This window comes from Pholcus phalangioides, unplaced genomic scaffold (assembly GCF_987345545.1).
Source record: "Pholcus phalangioides strain wild (caught in Gottingen) unplaced genomic scaffold, Ppha-v1.0 ptg000015l_1, whole genome shotgun sequence".
In the NCBI taxonomy this organism is placed as follows: Eukaryota; Metazoa; Arthropoda; class Arachnida; order Araneae; family Pholcidae; genus Pholcus; species Pholcus phalangioides.
This window is the reverse complement of record NW_028301608.1, coordinates 100,140,071-100,167,563: the sequence shown is the minus strand read 5'-3', so window position 1 is coordinate 100,167,563 and position 27,493 is coordinate 100,140,071. Positions and strand designations below refer to the sequence as shown.

General features: G+C 34.1%; 1 protein-coding gene across 2 annotated transcripts in view; it reads right to left on the bottom strand.

Moving 5' to 3' along the window:
- Positions 1-5,659: 5,659 nt before the first annotated feature.
- Positions 5,660-27,493, bottom strand: part of snama (something that sticks like glue) — a 39,820-nt gene continuing 17,986 nt past the window's right edge. For both annotated transcript variants that reach the window (XM_089244945.1, XM_089244944.1), the window contains 8 exons: positions 26,754-26,923; positions 22,901-23,255; positions 20,800-21,043; positions 14,137-14,191; positions 12,283-12,367; positions 11,848-12,170; positions 9,720-9,867; positions 5,660-9,280 (listed from right to left, as the gene is read on the bottom strand). In XM_089244945.1, coding sequence (XP_089101071.1) covers positions 5,785-9,280; positions 9,720-9,867; positions 11,848-12,170; positions 12,283-12,367; positions 14,137-14,191; positions 20,800-21,043; positions 22,901-23,255; positions 26,754-26,923 — 4,876 coding nt within the window. In that variant the 3' untranslated portion in view covers positions 5,660-5,784. The remainder of the gene's footprint in view (positions 9,281-9,719; positions 9,868-11,847; positions 12,171-12,282; positions 12,368-14,136; positions 14,192-20,799; positions 21,044-22,900; positions 23,256-26,753; positions 26,924-27,493) is intronic.

Below are 27,493 nucleotides of genomic sequence, written 5' to 3'. Positions count from 1 at the left end.
TATAACCATACAACCTCTTGCAACATGAATGACGTATCTGAGTTCTACACGTTGTTTGGATACTTTCTCTAATTGGAAGTATGTCTCTAGAGAATAAACAGTTTGTCAATAAAATACGGCAAGGGGAAATTGGCTAATCATCCTAAATATATAGTATATGAAAGAAACATCACTCAACTAGAACTGCTGCCACCTATGAAATAAAATATACAACTGTTGTGCTTCTTCAATTGAAATGATCGATTTTTGATTTATTCGCCGCATAAAGATCAATATAGCATGATGTTGATAAATATTTTTCAAGCAATAATATCAGTTGAATCGTCAAGTTTGCTTACAAATTTTGACAGTTGATGCTATTATAATCAAAAGATATATGGACCTCAATAGATATTTCTTGCACATCTTACTAATGTTAATTCAACCCAGAGACATGATTCGAATTTAAAAAATGCTCAAAGTGTGTTAAAAAATTACTGTTTTGAAAGCCAAAATACAATGTTCCACAAAATGAAAAAATCTAAATTTTTATACGGTCCCAACAGCTATAACATAGCTATTCTAACTAGTTGACCTGTCTTTTCTGGCCAACATAAAAAAAATCCACGTTTCTAAGTGCAATATTCGCTGAGATATTCGAATTCGTAAAGTTGGGAAAGAACAGCATAAGTGAGGGAAAGGGGCGTTGCGTCAGTTAGTTTATGCTGTTCTTTCATAACTTTTCTCCAATTTTTGAATCTAAATATCTCAGCGAATATTGAAGAAAGAAATAGAAGCATTGGAATTTTTTCTGTTGGTTTTAGAAGTGACAGGGCAACAACTTTTTAATTGGAAGTTAGAGGACAGTGGGAACATATAAAAATTTAGATTTTGTGACACACCGTATTTTCGCTGTCAAAACTAGTACAAATTTCTGAACGAATTTTGAACAATTTTTAAACTGGAATCACACGTCTACGACGAACGGTTGATGTGATGAAGGCAGCATAAGCACTTGCAGGACACCCTGTAATTATGTCATATCTAAAGAAATCCAACAGATTTTGTCATTTTAATTGTCAAAACTCTAATTTACACACCCATTTTCAGGACTAAAATCCAACAATATACCAAATTTCGCGGGCCGCAATTTCTGAAGTTTTTGAAACCCCGGTATAGCGAAATCGCGTAATGCGAAACCGCGTAAGGCGAGAGATACCTCTATTTTGAAAAAATAGATGTCAATGCCCTCCTCACCCTACAAAATATATTAAATCAGGGTATGAAGAGGGATCCAGAACATTTTTGGTGCCTCGAGATTGTTGAGGCGCATCGGGTCCTGCGTCTGGTAAGGACGGTTTTTACTATGAAAATATCCCTAAAATGTTTTAAAATATCCTTTTTTATATTTATTTTCGTACGTAATATGGATCCGCGCGAAAACCTCCCGAATTTTCATTCTCAAAAGTTGGCAGCTATATGACTTAACCGTACACACACGCGCGCGACCATATTTTACAACTGAAAGATATCTTTTTATACACCAGGGTCGGTACTGCGAGGGGGGGGGGCAGGGGCGTACGTAAGATTGACATTTGGATGGGGACAAAAGCTTTCTTACCGAGGATTTTTGTTACCATCAAAAAGCATTTGAAGGGTGGTAAATTAACAGAAATTGGTTTATATAGCATATAAAGGGTATTTCTTTCGATATTTAAATTTTTCACCGAAATGTTTTCTATTTTTTGGTCGACTTGGTGAGGGGGCCCTGCGCACGCCTCTGCTTGGGGGTTTAATTGCTCTGGGCAGCAAAAGTTGGGGGTGGGGCGACTTTAGTGGAAGCAGAATACCGTTATAAAATCAAATTTTAAATGAAGCAGCAAAATCATGTGTTCATCCTCCCCCACAAAAATCCATGCTGCAGTCTTTTCCCTTCATACCTGGTTTTTAACGTAATCCAGGGGTTTTCAAACTTTTACCTTTGCAAACTTTCACAAGCTTCCAAAATATTCATGTATCCATTTAGCCTCCAACATTTTCTCGCCTTCCCATCCCATATGCTATTTCTGAAGTTTGCCTGTAAGGGGCTCAAAAAAGTATTAAAAATAAACAAACTATTATAACTGAAGTAATTAAAAATTGTTAGTTCTTGGACCTTTCTGCAAGAAACTTTGGTGCTTTTCTGTTTGAAAACCAACTTGAATACAAATACATAATTCAAACACAGAGAAAATCAAATTAGACTGGTCATAAATTAATTCAAATATCATTTATTTTCATTATATTTTACATGGATATTCATATTCACACATAATAATTGAGCACGTCGTGTAGGCAATTTTGTAACATATAACTACATAGGATTCACATTATCACCGATGAACCCACTGCTACGCTACAAGAACAGAAACACAAGTGTTGTATTTTATTAGCATAATTATTTTTTTCAAACTTTGAATGAACTAGCATGAGAATGATGGCAATTAATAAGTCTCCACATAAATTTAGTTTTTAATACATATTTTCTAGATAGTTTATGAGAAGGAAACAATCGTAATGACGTAAGAAAAACTAGTCTATTCCCATTCTTGCATGAAGTCAATCACAATAACTAGAGATGTCATGAAAGGAAGCTGTGAACCTCGTGCAGAAAAGTGAAATATCAATATATGGTGCCAATATTTGGATATTACAAAAAAAAAATCTGATAAGATTTTATTTGTTCTAAAAAAAGTAATAAGTAGTAAAAAGTAAGTGTAATTATTTCACTGATCTGTGAAATTAAATAATAATAGTTCGAATAATTAGAAGTCCTAGTACATGTTACCCTCCAAATCCGAGTTGAAAGAGTAAAAAAAGAATAATAAAAATAAAAAAAAACCTTGGTTGGAGGAGCCAAAAATAGGTCCCACACGGGTAGAAATTTTTGTCTCAAGTCGCCCCTCTGCAAATGATGATAAAAATGTCGTAAGTGAATACACAGTCTCTACTGAGTCAGTCTTTGCTGAGGTGAATCAACCAAAACAATGATAAAAACTAATAATATAAAGTTCTATGAATATTGATGCAACAATATTATTTTAAGATTACTGTCATGTTTTAGAATTAATATTCAACAATCTATAATGAGGAGCGACTTCTACAGCACATATTAACACAGAATAATTTCAGTACTTCGAATACCACATTGTGAAAGTTAAGGGTTACCAAATTGTGAAACCTGCAAATAGACAAGACAGGCTGCTGAATCACTTGAAGATTTGAGATTTCGGAAAAAACTTTTCTCATCTTGCATGTATAAACGATATGTTTCTGACTATTTGTGCAGTTTAACACATTGACCACCATGTGATTCCTAAATGAGATGCACGTTTTCATTTCAACGACTACCTTCCTACACGTGAGCTGACAGCATGAATGAAAATTATGAAAAAAAGAGTGGGTCTCTGACAGAAAAAGTTTTTTTCCCTTATGGTAATAGTTGAAGCATTAAAGTTTTAGCAACATATTGTTCATGATATTTTAGAAATTTGTCAGAGTACCTTATTACAATATGGGGATTTTTTTTTCCGCACAAAAAAAAAAAAAATGTTAAGCACACGAAGGATTCTATGTGCCCATCTAAATGCCCATATTTTATAAACTTATTCACCATGAAAAAAATGGTGCTTTTCTTGGCTACTCTTATCCATAAACAATAAACCGGTAAAAATAAAATTTCATCAGCAAAAAAAAATGTGATCTAGAAAATATAATATTACTTGCATGTAAAAAACATCATCAAACTAGAACTCCTGCTGACACCTATTAAATAAAAAACACAACTGTTATAATTCTTCGGTGACCAGTTTTCAAATTTATGTGGCGAAAGAAAAAATCAATATGGAATGATATTCATAAATATTTTTTGAGCAATAATATAAATTGAATTATCAAGTTTGCCACCAAACTTTTAACAGTTGTTGTTTGTTTGTTGTAAAATAACACAAATAAAACCCACACAGAGCAATCAGCCCTCCTTGGGTTTATGTGATTGTAGTCAAAGAGGATCCAGACTGGAATCAAAGTGTTTCTGGTCTAGATCCTCTTCAACAATCAAATTATGTTATCAAATCAGGATCTCAAAATCTCATCCGGATTAAACTTTGTATTTTTCTACACAACAAATAAGCAACTATTCAAATTTCAAAGCAAATTCTTTAATTTAACTAATATTATTGCTCATAAAATATTTATTTAATATCGTAGCATATTCTTTTTTTTTATGAGGTACATAAATCGAAAACTGGTAACTGATCAAAAGAATCATAACAGTTGTTTTTTATTTCATGTCCCAGTTTAATGATGGTTCATATATGTAATATAATACTGTACTGTTTAGTTATTTTCAATATTTTCTAACACGCATATTTTTGCTGATAAAATTTTATTTTTTCCAGAATTTTTTCACGCCAAATAATGATATTACTGATGTCATAAAGCAATAGTTTTTATGGATATGGTACAGCTGTAGATTTTCTGTCTGCGAACGCACATATAAGATCCCTCTTTTTTGAAAGTTTCACACATGTATCATTTCAGAAACTGAAATAGTAATTAGAAGCTGCAGATCTTCCTGTATATGAACAGTGCAAAAAACATACAACAATCAAATTATGTTACCAAATCAGGATCTCAAAATCTCTGCTCATACTAAATGGAACTGGGTCAAGTTCACCGAATTCATTTACACTGGCACTCTTAAGATTCCCCCCCCCCCCAAATATCCCTTTCAGACCCTGTATGCACAAACGAGGGGTTGTTTTTCTTTTTTCTCAATGTATATATTCTTTTAATCTCAGGGTGTTCAGCCTTGATTTAAGGATTATGGATGTTTTATCATTGAAGTCATAGCTGAACCAAGAGTTCAGCTCTGAAACACTGTTTGTGCATATTGTGTTTGAAAGGGTTACATACACCTCCTAGAAATGATACCAGGTATAAACTGTGAGGCATTTTCCCCCATGTTGGATAAGTCACAGTCAAGTCGCATTGTGAACATTAGGGTTGGTCAAGCTGTAGTGATACAGGCACACGCCATTCAAACATTGTTAAAACACATGTATGCCAAAGAGACTAAGAATGGTAAATAGCACATAGGAAAAGCACCAAGTAGCAGATTTTGACCAATTCACACCCATGAGAGAGAGGCAACCAAAGTTCAATGATCAGAGAATGCTCTGGATATTCTTTCAGTAATATGTCACGAATTCACAGAATAATCTTAACAAAACTTTCATCATACTTGTGATATATTACAACAATCATAATGCATTCTTGCCTCATGTATCACCACAACCCAACTAACTACAATCTCCATGCAACTAAAATCTCCTACTGTAGCCTTGCTTATCCAACGAGAAGGAAAAACTGCATGCAATATAAAATACTATTCTTCTAAGAAATTATGTCTCCTCATTTCGCTCTTTGCAAAAATCTCATTCGAACAGTTTTCAAAACTATTCCCTAAGCACATGACAGCTTAATAAAATTGTTGTATATTTCCTCTATACAGTGAAATCATTATAAATTCACTTTTCTTTCTCACAAAAATAACTGACATACATTCATATGGATACCGTTTGTAGCCCGAATTTACTAAAAAATATTTACAATATTTATGAACTTTTACATTTTTTTTTTACAATTATAAATCAATATTTGATCAAATATCGTCAATATGTTGAGTCAGACAAAACAAGAAAAACACTAACGTATTATATAGTCAATAATATACATTCACATATCCCTCTCAAATGGATGAATTCAAGATTTTTGCTTTGCTTTGTGACTTTTTTTCTTCTTATGTTTGTGCTTATGTTTCTTGTGTTTCTTGTGCTTAGACTTCTTATGTTTCTTGCGTTCGGTTTCTGTAACCTTTGATTTTCCCTTAGTATCCGACTCTGATGAGTCGCTGTCGCTGCTGGAAGAAGACGAGCTTGAGCTGCTACTACTGCTGCTGCTGCTGGTCTTTTCCACCACTTTGCGCCGTTTCTCTTTTTTGGGAGCAACAGCTACAACAGCTGATGAAGCTAGGCTTTTCTCGGTTTGCTCTACTTTGATTTTCTTACGTGGGGATTTTGGTGGTTCAACAGCTCCCCTCTTCAATTTCTTCCTATCGTTATCACTATACTCATCGTAATCAGGAACAAAGTGAGACTCGTCATGAGGAACGACTACTTTAGAATGAGATCTGATCATTTCTTTGGAAGTCTCACTCTTCAAAGATGCTTTTCTTTCTTCCTGTTTAGAAGTTTTTTGAGATGAAGACTTATGACTAAGGCGTTCCCGTAAATCAAAAGAACTACTACCGCCACTAGCATGATCTTTTTTATCTCTGTGATCTGAAGAATCAGTACGTCTCTTTCTAGATTGGTGATGGCGATTCTCTGTTGAATCGTAGCTATGTGAGCGTGATCGTCGCCGAACACTTCGGTCACTGGCTCCATGACTATCACGACTAACTACACGACGCCTGTCATTATTTTGTACCTGATCTGATGAATGCTTGCCAACTCTTTCTTTCGGAGATCTATCTCTTTCAACTCTTCTTCTGTCTTTTGATTCTGGTAACTTCTCGGCCACGACTATACTTTCCTGCTTTTTATTATCTCTTGATGACTTTTGTTCATGGCGAGATGATTCTTTTGTATCATCAGATTTCTTTTCAGTTCTAGATCGCAAGTGTTTTGTCTGAGTTTCTTGAACATCTTGTTTTTTGGACCAGTTTTCTATTACAACTGTTCTATGTAATGATTGAGATTGCTTCTGTTCAACAGACTCTGGATTATGGAATTTTGAACGGTCTAGTTTCACTCTTTTTGATAAGTGGCTATCTTTCGAACTGTTTTTCTGTTCATCCTTTGCTAGCACTGATCGTTTCTCTTTGTCGGTCATTACAATGACTTGCAAGGATGAAGACGTTGAACTAACTTCTCCAACAGATTCGGATGCCTCTTTTAGCTTGGCATTACTCACAGACTTGACCTGAGGAGATAACGATCTTGTGTTGGACCTAGAAGATGGTCTATCATCTTTATCGGATGAAGATGATGTAGACTTATCTCTACTGGATGAGATAACAATGGCAGTCTTGAGCGGCTTGTGTAACAACACATTCTCAGCTCGTTGTATTATATCGGATGATAAGGCAGCCTTTTCTTCTTTTGGTACAATCACTGAACTTTTTTTGTAATGCTTTGTAGTGATTTCGTCATCATATTCTTCCCGCTCCCACTTGGAAATCTCAGGCACAGATACGTGCAATTCATCCTCTCGACCAATTTTTTCATTTTCTTCATCCAATTCAGCAGACTCATCGTTTGCATATAGCTGCAAATGGTTGTCTTCATAAGCACCCAAAACCAACTCTTCTTCAGAAGGTTTGTCATGCAGCAACAGCTCTGCATTCTCTGTTGTTGCTTCTACCACTGCATCATCATCATTTGGATTTGTAGTATCATCCAAAATTCTACTGTCTCTTATAACATACCCAGGTGAGCCTTCGGTAACAACTTTTTCATTCTCCTCTGGTTGCATACCTTGAACTTGGTTATCTACAGGGTCAGCAATTACATTTTCATCTTGTTTGATAACCAATGGAATTCCATCAGTTTTCTCCGCTTCAGACGGAGCAACAGTTTCAGTCTGAAGTTTTGTGTTCTCTATCATCAATCGTTTTGCCTTTTTTGAGCTTTTTTCTTTCTTCTTCCCCTCTTCTCCAGTTTTCGTCTTGATTTTCTTTTTCTTCGTTTTAACTTTGACAGTAGCATCAGCTTCGGCTCCGTCAGGCTTCTCTTTTTTTGCCAGTTTCTTCTTTTTCACTGTAGGATCAGCAGTTTTATGCTTTTTATGCTTGTGCTTTTTCTCCTTTGGTTTGTCGACTTGCCTTTGTTCTTCGCTGACTTTCTTGTCTAGATTATTGCTTTCTGCCCCAACTTCAACACTTACTGGATTCTTAGTAGTGGGAATTCCACTCTCAGGATGGACAGATATTGTCTTGGATTCTTGCTTTTTGCTCTCTTTAGAATGGTGATGGTGGTGATGATGGTGTTTTTTATGTTTGGATGTTTTTTCTTCTTTCTTTTTAGGCTGTGATTCTTCTTTTATTTCTTTAACTCGAGTCTCAGACTCTTGCAGCTTGGGAAGTTCTTTTATTTCTTTCCTTTGTATATCTCTAGCTGTTCTATACCTTGGTTTGTAATCTCTGGATCTATCTCCAACCCACCCTGGGATTCGATGAGTTACCTCTTCGCTTCGCCTATGGTACTCCCTCTGATATTCCCTAGGATCAGTGTGAACACGGACGCACCTCTGTTCTCGATCATATCTTGGATGAATATACGTTTTAGTCTGGTGATGATGCTGATAAATGTCAAAATAAGTATATTGTTCACTGTATTGATAGCGTTGCCTTTCTTGAGGATAATGATCCATTGGATGTGGAACAGCTGCGGTCTGAACTGTATGTATAGATTGAGGAACTTGAGTTGCTGGGTGAGGAACTCTCATAACTGGTAATGGCATTGAAGGTTGCTGTACTTGAGCAGAAGTTACTGGATAGGGTTCTGAGTAAGAGCTGGTTATCTGTTGCATCCCATATTCACGTCTAACAGGGTATGGGGCTCTGTGAATGCGATTTTGATAATTGCGAGGCGATGGAGAATGAGGAGCTGAATGAGTTCTAGAGGAAGAGATGTGCTCACGTGGAGATGAATGCTGCCTCTCTCTGGAATCCATTCTGTGATGCTCATGAGAATCAGGTCTAAGACGCTCCCGAGAATCAGTTCTGCGATGTTCACGAGCATCAATTCTGAGACGCTCATGATAATCAATTCTGTGACGTTCTCGAGAATCTGCTCTGCGTCTTTCCCTGGAATCTGTCCGGCGTCTATCTCGAGATAGGCTTCTCCTCCTTTCTCTGGATCTTGATCTAGACATACTTCTAGATCTTGACAATGATCTTGAATATGACCTTGATTTGGATCTTGAACGGGATCTCGAGCGGGAAAAAGAAGATGTACGAGAGCGGCTAGAGAACGGAGTTCGTGACCTGGATTTTGAACGTGTAATGCTTCTCGAAACTGATCGGCTCCATGACTTTGACCTGTAAGACCTAGAATGTGATGATCGAGAAGAAGATCTCGATGACTTTTTACGTACTGAGCTCCGACTACTACTTCTAGAAGACCGTTCTCCTCTCTGCTCTCTGTCTCTTTCAGCTAGTTTTCTTTGGAACTCTTCCATTTTGTCATCTATACTCCTGAAAAATAGAGAAACATTAATATCTCTAAAATAAATTTTGATTATGTGTATTTTATGTGCCACAAAAACAAACGTCTTGCATAATGTTGACCCTACATTGAATAGAAATTTTTTTGATTTCAATTTAACCCCTTTACATAGACTTTTGACATTAAATTTTGTATCTCCTCATCTGTACTTTGTATAATTAGCAGAGAGGTTCATTACATTCACATTGCCATTTGGGGCACTCTGTACAAAATACAGAGAACTGGATAGAATTTATTCCACTGGTGTTCAGACAAAATATTTTGTCTGTGATCATAAATAGGTGAATATGTGTAATTTTTTCTAATTTAAAAATAACAAATCTGAACAGAATATCAATGGAAAATATTGCAATGTAAACAGTACATCAAGAAAAATGCACATCATTAGTAACATAAATAATGACTCACTTTTCCTCTGTTTTGATAACTTCTGGCTTGAAACCCTGGTTAGAATAAGGTGCATCTACAAGAGAAGACGGAGGCGTTGGCAAAAGAGGATCAACACCTGGTGGTGGAGGCTGTGGAGGAATATGAGACGTATCTACTGGTGATGCACCTGAAATGAAAATATCATTAGATTATATCACAGATTATATAAACAAGAAACAAAACAATGCTGACTCAAATATTTCTGGATTTTGTTTTCAAGAGAATCGTTAACCGTGGATCATATTTAAATTTTAAAATCATATAGATAAGCATATGGTAAATAATATTATGGTCACAGTTGTAGAAATCAGTAAAACTATTGATTTCTTTTCATCACCAATTTCAATTTGATCAATGCGGGTAGCTGCCAACTTTTGAAAATGCAAATTCGGGAGATTTTTGTGTGGACCCTTATTTTATGCTAAAAACCACTCCCTAATAAATACAAAAGGGATTTTTCCAAATAAAATATGGATTTTACACACATGGAAGTTAAACCCTTAGTACAGCGGAGAAAATGTTTCTTTTTTTTAAAATAAGTCCAGACTTGTTTCACCGTGGGAATAAAATCCCTATGCACAAAAACAAGTGAAATTGGGGGCAGAAACATCAAAATGGTGATCTAAAAAAATAAATATTATGTTCACAATCATAAACGATGTGAACAAACATTATGCGCGAATGACTCCAAAATCATCTGAAAATGAAGGGGGAAAAAGCATCAATTTTTGAAGAACACTGACTTTTTGTGACACTTGCTTGATGTTTTTTTTTTCTTTTCACATGAGTGATGTCAGTCTTTCCACCATGACCAATGTTTATGTCTGTAGCACAACTTGTACAAAAAGGAAAAGTCAGCCCTTTTCTGGAACGTGTAATTAAAGGAAATTCATCGGGGAATATCTTTAAAATTGATTAAATATGTTTTTGCTTATCAGTATTCATGTTTTGTTCTATCGCACGTCATAACTTTAACAAAAGAAATTTTTACCATATGTGCATCACTATAATCTTCAATTATTATCCAGGACTATTGGCTATTTCCTGCACAATAAGACAAACAACATTCTTGTTACCATCAGAGGGTTTGTAAAATTTCCTTAAAAGAGAATTTCCCCATTTACGATGCGTGACGTCATTTCGAAAGGGGAAAAAAACAGGCAAAAGATTTCATGCCCACAAGAAATTCCTTAGGGATTATTTTCAGAAGCAGGGATTTTTTTTAGTGAAGTAGGGAATTTTTGGGGACAATTAGGATTTTTTTGTGATTTTCGTAAAAATTCAGGAGATTTAAGAAGTTTTCAGGAGGTCAAGGGAAGAAGCTAAAATTCGGGAGATGTGGCAGCCATGAATCTGGCATGCTTCAGTTGCAATACAGGGTGTCTGGATCAAATTTTCCTATCGTAATTAGTCCCTACACTTTATGGGAAGTTAAAAGCAATGAGAAAAAAACATAAATCGGAAACAACACTCAAAAGGTTTTAAAAAAACCCAATGGCTTTCCATATGTACTCCTTTTGTTTCCCTGGGCTCAATAACCTTATCAGCGAGCACCACACATTGATTTTGAGATTGTTTCTTTCCACCTAAAAAATTACACGGGATTTTCTGAGACATGAATTCAGCAATTGTGCTTATCAACCCTGTTGGATACTTGAAATTTTGTCTCATCTGAAAAAATTATTCTGGTGAAGACATCGGGTTCATCATAGATGAGAGACAGCTAAAATTTCCATAGAACAATTCGCGATTTCTCCCATGTGGTGACACCATTTTTTAATTTGTTTGCTGTAGAAATGGCAGTATACTGACTAAGGCTTTCAGAAATAAAGGAACAATACTATGAGTAATTACAAATACAAAGGTCTCCCTCCCTTTGCAATTTTGAGATTTCAATTCCCCCCCCCCCCCCGGAAAATCAGTTTTCAGTAATCAGAGGAGGCCTCGATTCCGTTCACCATGGATTATCGAGACTATACTGTGAAAGCTAGGAATTACATGTAATCTGCTTTAATGGATTGAGGAACTTCACAAATAATTTCAAAATTTTTCTTCCTTGGAATAATTATATATTATAGCTCCCAATCATAAGTACAAACTTTCTCACCAGGAGGAGGAGGTTGAGGTGGAAATGGTTGAGGATTTGACATAAGATGAGAACGTGTATCTGGAGGCACAGACGCTGAAGCAACTGGAAGCATGGGTGGCGACGATGATGGAGTATGCCTGCTGCTTGGTTGCTGAGTAGGTGCGGCTACATAATGAGGTGGAACTTCAAGAGTAGACGAAGAAGTTTGCATATTGGATGGCTGGGAACGAGGTGGGGGAGTCGATCTGTAACAAGACTGAGAGTCCACATTTCCCAGTGATGAATAATGCATATCCCTGCCATTTTCTCGATCAGACGCATAGTCACGATAACTGCGTTGGCTACAAAGAAAACCAGACATTTTGAAAATGATATCAAGTCACAAAAATACATGGCTAAGCTTTAGTTCATTAATAGCTTTGGATTTTGTATATAATTGATAATTTTTTATACCCCGATCTCATTTTGCTGGATCTGTCATCATGTCTTCGATCATATCTTCCATGGTAGTCATGTCTATCTCGATAATCAGAGCGTTCTGGAAAGACAGAAGAGTAAGACTTGAAAGACACACACACACACACACACACACACACAATTAATTTTAAGTACAAGCAAGCAATATTAAGTTTAATATTTTATCATTTTGAAATGAATGAAGGTGATTTCACATGTGTGAAAATCCATTTCAACCTGTGTTATCAGGTTATACAGTGAAATTCTTATATAAGCCTACCCCAGGACCGGACAAATCCCAGGTGCCAGGTCGCAACTAAAATTGGCACGATGCTTAAAATTGTTTTTCTGTGCTTACTAAATTACACGCTGAGAGCAGCACAAAATGTTTGGAATTTCGACCAGAATATCTCAACATGGAAGAGAATTACTATGCCTTGAAAAAGTCAAAAGCAGCATTATTTTGAAGCCTTTTTCTTTGAATAAAATGTTTTTGGAGCATCGATTTTTTTTTTTTTTTTTGTCTGTTTAGTCCTGCCCTACTCAAGGAGAAAAATATATGTATCATTATAAAGGTCTTACCGTTACACTATGAAAAGTGCATTGAAATCAGCGAATACTATAAAATAGGATTTTCACTGCATACAAGTTTTTTTTCCTCTCATGATATTAATGTGGATAAATTTATATTGATGATATCAAAAATGTAAGGCAAGCGACAATAGGTATGAATTGAGTTGATATTCGCCTGCCAAATGACAGTATCTCAATAATCCAAGGTGAACAGGACCGCGCAAGACCACCCGATTGAAAACTCATATTTTCTGGAAAATAATAGGAAACATCTTTTGGGAGGGAGTTTCTTAGTTGATTTTATGGGTATAAATGGCAAAAAATTAAGAAAGTAGGACCGTTCTCTAGAATTAAGCCCCATCTCTCAGCTCCATTTGAAGAAATATAATTGTCCTAACTTGTTTTCTTTGGAGCTATGTATTTGTACTCTCTTATCAGTTTTGTTCTTAATTCAATAGCCGAATTATTTACAGCAGTGATTTTCAAACTTTTGCCACTCGTGACTCTCTTCCCTTATCATCATTAATCCACAGCTCCCCAAAATAGAAGGAACCACTTCATAGCACACATCAACATTGACAGCTTACAGCAACACCTCTAACAAAGGTTGGCGATGCCCCCTAAGAGCCATAACGCACACTTTGAGAAACACTGCTTTACAGAGTTAGCAGGACCCATGTCCTCTTTAAAGAGAGGCTGATTGGTGCTCTAGCCCTGGCAGCCTGATATGAATTAGTTTTGGTTGTTTTCTTTTACACTGTAAATATACAAGAAGAGCCTGGGAAAATTCTGTCCCAGGGGTCCACTGAAGGCTTAACCCTCTGGCTGCTCATCCCGCGGTTTCCACGGGCAACTCAAATGTAGCAAAATCTGATCATCCCGCGATTTCTGCGGGCATGTGTTTTTCTTCCTTTATTGAGAAGCGCAACCCGTTTTTTCCCCGTTTAACCACTGAAATAAATTATATACAGTATTAGACGTTTCATTTACGTTTTGGCCAACAGATGTCGTTAGTTGTCCACTAAATTGCGGCATTTGAAGGCACGTGGTATTACCGCTCAAACTTCACTTTTTGAGTGAAAAAAATTACACAATTTTTGAAGCAATTTCGGTCCACAAATTGAGCGGTCAGAGGGTAAATCTGGCGATCAAGGCTCCCTTCAAACAAACTAATTGCATTCAGAAGGGAAAAAATTGGCAAAATGATATCAAACTCCTTCTCACCAAAAAACAGTTTTGAGATAAAAATTATAAAATGATAAAAATTACTTCACTCACCATGATGAGAACCTGAATGCATATACATCTGGCGAGGGGGTGGCAATGGTAAGCGCTATAAAAAAAAGTAAAGGAAAAAGTTAATCATAATTATACAAAGTGAAAATATTTTTTGTTCTTCTTGTTTCTGCTGTTCAACCTTGTGATGGAATAATCATTGTTGAATGGAATGAGAAAATAAAAAATCTTTGGAATTGTTTACCAAACTGCATATATCAGAACCTGAAATAAAGTTTAACACCTAGTCATTCTGATTTCTGGTGTTTCCAAGAGTGTTTTTTAGTGTTTATCAGTTTAAGTGTGGGGGAAACAGAATTAGCTTTATTAGTATTTGTTTTGGCAAGGCAGACATCAAACCCCAACTCCCACTTTTTTATAACTTGAGTAAAAAAAACTTCCTTAAAGAAATAAATGAAAATAATACCCACTGAGACTAGTGCTTGGAATAAACTATCATTGATAACTGATTCCAAGATTCTAGACCATCCCAAAATAGAGATTACTCTTGAAACTGAAATGCTAATTAGAAAACTATTCTAATTTTTTCCCCCAGTTTTTTTCCATTCACACCATTTTTCCATGCAACTCTTGCTTCATGTTGCAAGTAAATATTTTGCCACTGTATATGAATGGTTTAACTTTCTAAAACCCTTTTTAACAACAGTACATGCAATATTCTATGAAAAATACCAGAGAAATAAGCTGAGTTGTAACTTTTTGTCATGACATATATGTGATGAAAAGAAGGAACAATGTAAAAATGAGCGATTTATTTCATGCTTATTTTGGAAAAATGTAATTTAACAAAACAGCACAGTACATATCAGAATTACAGCAATTTGTTTCCAATACAATCTGAAATTAAAACAATCAGTTTGATAACTATTTTCAGTGCAAATGCATGCCAACTTTCACACCACTGCAGATTTGTGAAAAAGAGTGAATAAGAGATCTCAAACGTAGTTCCCACACAATTTAGTCCACATTTAAGAAGACTTTTCAAAAACTTTGAAATATATATACATCTTTAAGATAGACAAAAGGGAAGAGAACCTTAACCTTTTTGATGTTATATAGCTTAAGATACATATCTCACAATACAAAATGAGAGATAAAAATTGTGTCAGAGAGGCAGACATCAAACGATTGATTTTCAAGATATTCATTACTCCAGTTAGAACTAAAACATGGAGCATTTCATGATGATTCTACTAAAATTCAATTTATTTGTGCTTTCTTATGAAATCATGTATCATACCTAAGAACTATTACTGTCCATTCCAATCAAAAATTTAAAAAAATTATCACTGTACAGTTGATAATTTCAGCAATGGGTCATTCTCATAAAACTGGACAAAATCATACACAGTTTGCATGAAATATAAGTACAGAACTTTTGTCATTATTATCATTATTTTGTAATTTTCTACTTTTACTTCTGTCTCCAATGTTTATTATTTCTATTTATGTTTTCCATCAATAGATTTTTAAACTCACCTCACCAAGTGTCTCCAGACCACTTTTCATCCTCCAGTACAAAAATATATTTAAATTTTCAATAATATATAGCTTTAGGACTAGTATACTTTCATATTCTTTTATAATAATTTTAAATCCTTTCCATCAATATAATGTATAGCTAAGCCGAAGCGAGTACAAATAAAAAAAAAAAATTCCAGATATTATGACACTTTATTTCATACATTTTTTTTATTTACGACCCTTATAAATATTGGCTCTGCTGCCCTGGTAAATTAGGGCATAAACATTTTTGTTTTTTTTATTGGGCTGAGAAAAAGCCGTCTCACTCCCTCTACCATCCCATCAGAGGAGCCTATTCACTGAGGTTAAGGAAGGCATCAATAGCCTCAGTGTCTTCACGACATAGCGTGTGAAATAAGGAAGGCAGGACTGTCTCTATAGTGGAGTATATGGTAACGGATATGTCAGGTTTGCAAGAGGACCTGAAGACCAGAGGTTATACCTTCCCGAGTTCATCTCAGCATAATATCCAGCAAAGGTTTATTTCATTGTTTTATGTATAATTTTTTTATTTTATTCCAAAAATTAAGGTAGAGGACAAATTTTTTCTGTAGAGGACAGCGAGTCCGCTGACCTCTCCAGGTACCTCACCAAAAAAAAAAACTGGACTGAGAAAAAGCCACCTTAGCTCCTTTTTTTGCAGAAAATGTAGAGAAAAACAGCTATTAGCAGTGTTGTTCAAAAGCAACATCAATTGAAAAAATTTAACAAACTGGACATAATCAGGGAAAAACAAGAGTATTTTGATCACATCTTTCTTCAGACTTACTTTTTCTCCTTCTAAACTGTATGAGAATAAAACATTTTCATTTCACAATATCAAGTGGTGCAGAAGCTTGATTCATTTGCGATGAAAAGCACATGAACAAGTTATAAATCTGTTGTCCCTCCATAGTCAAAGAAAGAAGAGACAGACAAAAAGAGAAAAAAAATAAGAGTGCAAGTGATAATTAAAATTTTTGAGAGTAACAAAAGTGCTTGCCATATTGAAAATAGAACACCAAAAGAGATTGAAAAAATTTTTGAATGTCGAGAATAAATATCAAGTTGGTTCTGAAATAAGCAAATCCCTTGACAGTTTACATACCTCTTAACCTCCTTATGTATACAGTTGATTTAATTATTATTTTTCTACTATATTTTGTTTTTAAAGCAAGTGAATAAGTCCAAGTACTTTCGGGGATTTTTTAGTTGACATTCATTTTTGAGAATTTTTTTGTCCACTTTCATTAGAATGACCCATATAGAGTATAATTTTTAAGGACTTCAATCATTTTTACCGATCTGACCTGAGATTTACCTTTCTACTGGTTGAAGCGTAAGCAGAATAACAAAACATCACAATGACTATCTTACGCACAATCAAATCAGACACCAGAAACAGTGACCAATGTTAATTGACCATCATGTACATACATATTTACAAATCGCACAAACCCTTCATAAAGAAAGAGTGAGTGGAGAAGAAGAAACAAACCCAAGTTTACCAAGTGAGCAGTATATTTTATCAGTCACTGCTCATCACTTTGAAGACATCCAGTGGAGAAAAAAATTTGAAAAAGTAACTAAAGATATAAACAACTATGAAAATATAACACACTGTTTGGACAGACAATAATAGCAAGATAAAGTTTTATCCTATTTACGTAAAGCTTCAATAATCCAGTATCATAGGATACCAAACATATCACAAAATCAAAATAGATTTTTGTGAAAAATCACAAGCATTTACAAATAACTACAAATTTAAATGAACATCCATATAAACATATGATTTTTTTCCATGAACTTTTTTTTCCTGTAAAAATGTAGAAACTATAGCATGTTTCCTGAATCCATTTTTAATATTCTCGCTCAACCAAATGATAATCACAATCAATATCAAACAACAGCAGATTTATAATGCAGTATTGATATACAGAACTGACCCATCTTTATATATACTACCACAACTATAACAAACTTAAAATTCAATTTTAATCGATCAAAGATCAACATACATGAACAATTATTGGAAGTGAAATCATGAAAAGTTCACAAAAGATATGTAGCACAACAGAACTATATATATACAGCTCTTAACTTAAACAGAATTTAGCAATAGAAATTTCAACATTAATAACACTACATAACAGCAATGTTTCGATCTTTGACATGGCTATAATATTTCCAATTCTGATTTTTTTTAACATACAAAATTTCGGATGGTGTATTAGCAGAGGTGGTGAATTGGAAGTATGCTAACGATATGCGGCCTGCAATGTAACGATGTGCAATTCCCAATAAAATAAAAAATGTATTAAATATGTGTATGACAAATTTAACTATCATTTTCAAAGCATACTTTCTTAAAACTGCATTAATTACATTATTTTATAACTATTTTACATTATTTCTGATGACAGAAACCAACTTATTTTCTCATCACACACATTGCTTTATATAAAAAGAGATTACTCAATTTAAAAATATCTACAGTTTTTCTGTGCGAGTTAGACTAGTAGGAGCGATAGATTTCAAGTAAAAGGATTTAGTAAAGGCAATACTTTGATAGATATCACTTATCACCTATTGTCTTGAAAAATTACTGAGTTTATATTTATTTAATTTCGGCCTCAACCTCTTCAATCCCTGCATTGCCTATAGGAGAAACTACTACTTAACCATATACACATTCTCTGTGGCATTTCTAATGAATCTGTGCATATTGGAACATTTGTTGTGAGTGCACATGTGGCCCTGACCCCCGCCCCTAACATATTTATGTTGTCAGAGTTGTGCTTGTTTGTGTTCTGCTGGTGCTGACATCCAATTGTCATATTTTCTTTCATAAAAGTGAAGATAGTAAATGTTTGAATTTCAATGTTATGTAAGTATCATGTTGAAGGACTGGATGCTCTATGTCGTCAGACTTTTTAAATAGCAAACTGACTCACATTCCTGCCTCAAAATTGGAAAACTGCAAAAAACCAACTTCAGCCAAACACCACCTGCTTCCAATGGGGGTTGGAACTTAAATCCTCACAATGAAAGTCAAGCACATTTTTTACCGCACTTTTTAAAAAAAGTTATATCAACCTAAATGAACTGCCCACAGAGACGTCAAAATTGGTTCTACATGCTGTAAACATTTGGTAGTAGATTTTTCATACTAATTTGTCAGCAGAAACAAATTTTAGGCAGTCTCATAGTTTTACAGTTAAAAATAATCGTGAAAAATGAAATATTCAAAATAACCTTGAGGGCTGCGGAGGTTAAGCATGGGCGGAGATGTGGGGGGGGGGGGAGCGCAATACCTTCCCAGCATCAAAGGTAAAACCGACTGATCTAATGTATTTGTGTATATATGAATTGACATCATCATCATGTCCTCCAGCAAATCATCGTGCCCCCCCCACCCCAGACATTCTCAAGAATATTTGTTAGATTCACTGTCATTTGATTGAATAATTGTTTTGAAATTTTTAATTACCTTTTTTTATATTCAACTTTACCTGAACATGAAATTTGAAATGATTAAGAGTAATAAATTTGAGAGGGAGAGAGAGGAGCTTGTTAGAATTATATGAACATAGTCCCACTTGAGCTGGTGAGAAACAATCAGCTAATAAAAACTACAAACCACACTTGCACTTTGTTCATATTGGTACAAACTCTGATGAATTGGTACATGTTGGAATGTGCCCATGTTTTGAACTGGTCAAAGTCTGTTTCTGTGTAATGCTTGTTATGTGTAGTGCTACCATCAATTTTTCTAACTGTGAGTAAAGTGTAATGACTGGAGATTTTACTATTGTGGGGCTGTTGATCTCTGTGGTGAGACTTTTAACAGGAAGATCGGATTGAACTAATAAAAACTGCTGGATACAATTAGAAGCTGCCAAAGTAGTTGAAAAATAAAAACAAAAGGAAAAGTTGGAAGAACAGAACCATGGAATTGTTGACCCAGAAACATTAAAAAAACGTGTGTATTGTGTAAAAATATTACATATTTTTACATATGTAATATTTTAAAAAACTCAGTACAAAACTTAGCTCTGGCATTTTGTTAAATCACAAAATACCTGGAGATGACAGGAAAAAAAGAGACAAAAATACAGGCAGATTTAAGAAAGATCCTGGAGGATTTTGCAGGCTATGAACAAATGTAAATGAAAAACAAATATACATACTGTTTAGTCTCGATAGGACATGGGTAAACATTCTGTTTCTAAATGAAACTGTTCGATTTCGAACTCTCAAATTTAAAGTGATTATGACTTATGAACAAGTTCCATCTCCACGTCTGAGAGTGGCTGAACATGTAAAAACATATAACTAATGTATTAAGATGATTCAAAGAACTATCCAGACAAATTGGAGTCAAATAAATGGCACAACAAATATCATTATTGTTGTTCAATATGTACAAACTAGAACTAGAAATAAAAATAAATTTCCTCATGAATCATAAAAAAAGTAATGAAGATCAGATGGAAAACTTTTTGCTACCAAAGGCAAATTTAATAAATCATATATAAAGGTATACCACTTGATGAAATTGGAATCTTTAGAAAAAGGCTTAGAACACAAATGGAAAAAGTGTTTTCTTTAAATTTTATTTTTCACTCAAAATTAACAGAAAATTATATTTCCTCTGATTTTTTGACCAGCAAACCTTCATTATATTTACAGAATATAAGACTAGATAACTTCTCAGAAGGAGCCAATGAAAAAAGGCAAATAAATAGATATAATAATAATAAATAATATTATTTATTCTTCCCATAAGACTAGATATCTCACTTTTTTTTCATAGACTGTAATAAAAATATGTATTAAAAATGAAATATAGTCAGGTATAAATTACAGGCAATACAAAACATACACTGAATTCATCTCAATATATACACTAAAATATTTTTTTTGTATAACTTTACAGCTGAAGAAAGGAAATGATTACAAAGAGATGATATTAGTCAACAAAATAACATGACATCATCTCACATACTTTATGAATCTTAATTTGCAACTCTTATCACAAGTTCTTACAGTGATGTGTTTTGGCATACACGATGAGTCACACAATACACACGAGAGTGTGAACACAAATGAATAAAAGCACAAAGAAAGAAAACCTACTCCAGGAAATTTCACTTTTCTCGTATTTGTAATAGTCTCAATGATACTAATATGTCTAGGCTCTGAGGGTTCCGGATTTCTATAACGATGATGGTCATATGAATCACGAATATGTCGAGAACTTTGTTGCGCAATGTTATGGTCATCATACTGATGGCTACCAATTGTCTTTATAGGGAGATATTCCGCATTGTCATCCACTGGTTCATCTGCCAAGGGAGTTCCTGGACGGACACTTTCTTGCCTGGAAATAATGCAAACATTAAAATTAAATTTTTTTTTAGCAATGTTTGTCAACATGTGTAAAGATTAGAACATAAATGATTCACCCTTTGGTGAAGGGGATCATGATTTTGTTTATTACTGCACTGAAAGTATCAGGGTATAAAAACATTTTCTTTCCTTTCGACCACATTATTCAAGCAATAAAAAAGCAAATTTACAATTGCAACAAAACTTTTGCTCAAAATAAGAAATCACAGCAGTTATACTACTTAACATACAATTTTAGAACCTGCACTTGCATTGAGAAATGCAGTATGTAAAATAATTTTCATTAAAAAAAACATTTTTGATATATTGAGAAAAACAGGACCCAAAATTATCAATGATTATTACCTCAAGACAGTCAAATATCTGTTTGCTGAACTGTTTTTACCAAGCACTCCAAATAGATATTAATCCTTAACCAAACACCTTCTAACAATAACAAATTTTTGGACTGGATTAAAGTAAATGTTTACATCTTCCTCACTCGCTTAATAGTGTCTTAGAAGAAGTAATCTGAACAGGGCAACAAGGTTTGGTTTTCATCAAAAACCTGTGTCAAATTTTGATATCTTCAAAGTCTCACAGTAACAGAAGAAAACAATTGAGATAAAGACGAAAGAAAGTAGGTCACTAATAGAAATTTTAAAAATTTCAAGTGGGATAGACAGAAGATGAAATAGTTTCGGACATCAAATCTATTTTTTTTAACATAGTTCCTGCTAGTGTTAATGCATTTGTCATATTTCTGCATCCATGTTTTAAAATCTTGATGGTAGAAATGTTGGTTATGTTAATGAAACAGCTCAAATCATCTTCCTCACTCGCTTAATAGTGTCTTCTGAAGTAATCTGAACAGGGCAACCAGGTTTGGTTTTCATCAAAAACCTGTGTCTCACTCCATCGAATATATGTGGTTGTAAACCTTAGTTGCACAATCATTTATTTATTTCTTATTGCAGGAAAGTCAATTTATGGGAAATCAGACCATAGTAATAAATCAGTCTTCTTTTTCAAACATCTCACACTCCAGTCTATGGCCTCGTGGCAAAATTTATCATGCTACACTCGAATCATGAGACAAAAGTGAAAAACTAGACATTTTAAAGGGCATGCAATAATTCAACAAGAGTTTCCTGGTTTTCCTGAAGTGAATCAAAACAAGTAAAATGTAAGACAAAAGGTCTAGGACCAACAGTCTTAAACTGATTCTATATAGGCTAGCTTAAGCTTCTATATTTTCCATCAGGATTCAAACCAGAAGTTTTTGTATTAAACCAGTATTTCTATGGTCTGCAAGGATCAACACGTGGTCTTTGGGCAGATTCAAAAATGCAGTTTCAATTGGAATAAAATAAAATGAAAATTATTTGATTGCATGTCAGAAATATCTATGGTTGAAACAAAAAATTAGAATCATATACTATAAGTTGGTATGTTGAACTGTCTCAAACATTTTACTACTACTTCACCAAGCACCAACTCTGGCCATATCACTATATTGCAATTTACTGCCATTAATGAGATGGGTTGGAAATGAAGGTGCTGTTCATTGGTGATCTCCCCAAGTTCGTTAGGGAAAATATCTTATCTATTTCCTCCCTCGGGTTCGAACCCAGCACAGTGACAGCAACCTCCATGGTGGTAGACAAGCATCTTACCACCACACCACTCAGGCGTTTCCAACATCTTACTGGTCCTCGGTTCAGAAAGGTTGGGAAACACTTTATTAAACCATTTACCAGCCAAGCAGCACAAACACATCAATATACATAATAAATATATGACAACAAAAATTTGATGCTATTAATATTCAAAATAAAAAATAACTTACTCTTCTGAAGGCTCTTTTTTCACTATAGCTGGAGGCGGGTCCATACTTGCGAAGGTGTTTTGAGGAATCTCTGTAGAAGACTCCTCACGTTCTTGTTTAATTTCAGGAACTGAATTCTCAGCTGAGGAGGCAGGTTGACTTTCTACAGTGGAATCAGGTGAGGGTTGTGGGGATTCGATTCTGGTTTCCTGAGATGCAAAAAGCCTTTTTGCATGAGTATAACCAGTTTCATTCTTGAAGTTTGACACAGCAGTTCTGAGAAATCTATTTGGTATCACAGTATCCGGGGAAATATCTAACTCATGACAAACTGGGCACTCATGGTTATCAGAATCGAGAAGAGCTTGCCTGACACCTATTTTAAAAAAAAAGAAATCATTTTAGAGTGATTAATAAAATACTCTATTCTGTTTGCTCCCAAATGAGAGAAAGAACTATGGGTACTTCATTAAGAAAAGAATATAAGAACATATTGCTGAGGTGGCATTCGTATAGAAATTTGGTAAAACAAGAATTACTAAAACGAGCTAGTAAAAGTTTAAAAAAGAATAGTAAACATTCCCATTCGGGAGCTTTTGCCAAATCAGTTTTGCGAATGGCACATTTACCAATATCAATCAGAAAAAGTGTCAAATTAAATTCTTTATAAATTTTTTACACATTAAATAGTTAACTTATTACTACTTAACACTCATTATACAGTAGACTCCCACTAATGTGGCACATATAACACAAGGATGTGCCGTGTTCCAAAATCATAGGATTACTGGAAGTTAGTTGAAAAAACCATTTGAAAATAATGTAACGTAGACATGTAGTGTGTCTTCCCTTGTCTACTCTAGAAAAAACTAGAGATGGGATGAATATTCGGCCACTATTGGTATTCAGCCCTTTTGCCAAATATTTGGTTCGGCCGAATAATGCTGAGGTATTCAACCGAATATCTGTATGGATCTAAGCACAACAAACTAACTAAGCACTTTAAAATTTTGGCAGTAGATAAAATAGAGTTGTTATATACATATATGCGGTAGCGTACACAGGATTACTTTTTAGTTTAAAAAACAGTGTTATCTCAGCTCAGAAGAAAGGGGTATCCACCCCCCCCACAAGATACAAAAAAAATTTAATTTTTAAATCATAAAAAATTTTGAGAGAGAGAGACTTCTTGATATGTATATATTTTTACATTCTCTACTATATCCACAAATAAGAGGATAGCATATGGTATTTCAGATTTCAAAAATAATTTGAAAATGAGTGTTTTTAGATTTAGCTTGTAGACCACCTGGTAATCATTAATTTAAAAAAATCACAACAGGAGTGACTTGAAACACTCATTAGAAAAGTTATTATTTTTCTTGTTTTTGGCGCTGATGCAAGTCTAAGTTGTGTCTTTATTCTCTTCAGTTTCAAGCATTTTTGAACGTTTGATCTTGATTCCAGACGTGCTAACTTTTGGAATCCAGAAATCCTGAGATTCTCCCGAAAGGGGTACCCCCCCCCTCCGGCACCCATAGACTTGATCAAAAAAAAATAAAATTAATCATTCAAGAAAAAGTTCAGCCCCCCCCCCCAGGCAGATTATGCTTTGCCCCTGAGCAGAATATAATTGCATATCAGTTTTTTCATGCAGAATAGAGAAATCACATCTACATACTGTTCATAAAACATAAGTGTTTCTTGCTATCAGTGATTGATAACTTAGGTATATAAACTCTTAAAAGCTTTATGTATAGCTTAGAGTTTTATATTTTCTTTCTGAAGACACATTTAATCAGAGGAAACAATTAAAAACCTCAAAATACAAAGCTGCTGACGAAAAAACTTGTTTACCGCACGGCTGTTAATGGAATACAATAACAATTTTACAGGAATTTTGGCAACCAAGGTCTTACCCCCTGATAAATGATGACAGATAAACGCTATGTAAACAAAGTCGCGTCTTTGCCAGCTGCTTCAATGCAGTCATCAAGACTTGTTTATGGCTGCTCGATGGAAATGGCCACAGCTGTCGCCTGGGTGTTTTCCCTCATGACCATGGCAGCATTGACGTCACAACATGAAAGCTTGAGTAAAATCTAATTTTCTGCCAAAATCTGGAGAAATTGTAACAAATCCGGAGAGCAAGAGGAAGGATGAAAAATCCGGAGTCTCCCGCCTAAATCCGGAGAGTTGGCAGGTCTGTGCTTCTTTTACCAAAATTTACCATTTCATATTTAAGATGATAAATGTTTCCTTTTGAGTTTGCTCTTGATCATCATCTCAGTTTGATTCAACATACTTTGAGATAACTTCTTTTGCTGGACCATTCTTAGAATATTTATTAGAAAGTCTGAGAAATTTAATAGTGATTAAAAACTATAGACTTAAGTTATTTTTTTAACTTAAACTACAGAAATAAAAACTATGAAACAATGATTAAACTATTAGAAACTTAAATAGAATGATTCTATTTTCACAAAAAATTCAATCCGAGTACATCTGTTTTCACTCCCTGTTTCTCACTGATTTGTGATTGCTCCATGTATTTCATTTTCCAGCATCTTTAACAGATGTTCAGTCTTTCATTTTGCTTACAAGTTTTCTATTATTAGTTTTCTGTGTGTATGTGTATAAATATACATACATTCAACCTTATGAAATGGAATAATTGGTATGAAATTAATTTTACAAAAGATCCTTTCTTAACTCCTTGAAAAATAAGAAATTTTCCAATAAAAACCTAAGGCAATAGTTAGTTTAAGACTAAGTAAAAACATATGGAGAATTTAAGCTCTGTGCATTAGCTGAAAATTAATTAGAAGAAAAAAGAATCAGATTAATTGAAAGAAATTTAAAAAAAAAACTGAGTTTGAAAGTATAAATCTAAATTAATATTTCTTAAACTTCTGACATCCACCAATGAGCTACTTAAAAATTTAATGAATTAGAGAAAAAAAGTACTACTGAAAAGTTCAATAATTTTTTTTTATTTCTGCTTTTGAATTTATGATCAATGTTATGATAATTTTTAATCCTGAAAGAATTACTGTTGGATAAAAATATTCTGGGTTTTTTTTCGCAATTCATCTCTTATTTTAATCCTCAAACAAACAAAAATGACTTCTATAAAATATATTTGCACAGCACAACATAAAACTTAAAATTTTCATCACAATTCAAAAGCTTAAACCAGAGAGCATAATTAAAAATTCATGACTAACAGAAGACCTACCAAAGGATATCTTTACAGAATTAATCAACCAAGTTACACTCAACTGCATTTGTCACAACATTTGTGAATCCAATGATCACTTCCTATTTACATGTTCTAAATGGTTAATTTTTTCAGAAATCCATTTAGAAAATGTAGGAACTTATGATAATCCAGATATTTGACTATATATTACTCACTTATTGATTTTTCTCTGGGGTTTTTTTTAATCAAGAATTCAAATTATTTATGACAAAACGTAATAGATTTTAATCTCTAGTGTCCATATTTTGTCTCTCGATTTGCAAAAGATATTTTATCGACAGATTTACTGATGGATCTTTTAAGGATGTAGTTGTTTTTGATTGATTTACATTGTTTTTGTTTTGACTATTAAATTCTAAGACTGTTTTTGTATTACGTATGTTTGTTTTGCATCTTTCGCTTTTGCCCTGATCTCCTTGTTGAGAATTATGTCTAGCCGATTCTTTGACATTATTTTTAAAAGCTGTAGCTCTAAAGAGTGCCTGAAGCTCATGGCAAGCATAGAGGATATATATATATGTGTGTGTGTGTGTGTGTGTTGATCTGTATTAAAAACATAATTTCGACATTTGATTTCTATATTAAAAAGAATCAACTCAAAGAATTACATACACTCATCACAGAAGCTATTTCCACAGCAAGGAATAAGCACAGCATCTTGTAGAAGGCTTTTACAAAACATGCATAATAGTTCACTGGGAATTTCTGCCTCAGGTGGTGCAGGAGTTTCAGCTTCCTGAAGAAAAGGAGGCTTCTCTTTCTTGACTTCTTTGTATGCTTGGCTGTGAGGAAGAAAGAAAAAAAATGAAAATTTTACGATACATACGCCAATGTTACACCAAACTTTGAGAATAATTTTGTGCACTAAAGCACAACAAAAATACTATATCTCAGCAACTTTTTTAATTTTTTGTTTTACTTCTGTGAAAGAAAGTTAAATGAAGAAACGCATTTGATTTTCCAGTTAATTTATATTCAATTTTTTTTCTCACTCAAGAATATACAAGTACTTATATAAATAAGGTAAAAAAGACAAAAATAATGAACAATCAAAACCGCTTTTAGAGACCAAACGATAGAAAGAAAAATTTAATTATGCAAATGTAAAGAGTAAGAAAATGCATAAAAAAATGCAATATTGCACAATAAAACAAGAGGAAGCAAAAATTCAAATTTATGGATTTATTCTGGAGAAAGCGTATAGGCTATGAATGTCAATCTATATCAATCTTGATATAACTAACCAACGACTGAGCACAACTGATCATCTGGATGATTTACAACTAATCAATCTTGGCACAATAAAATAAAGTTTTTAATAATTTTAACTCTATTGTCACATTATTTTTGAA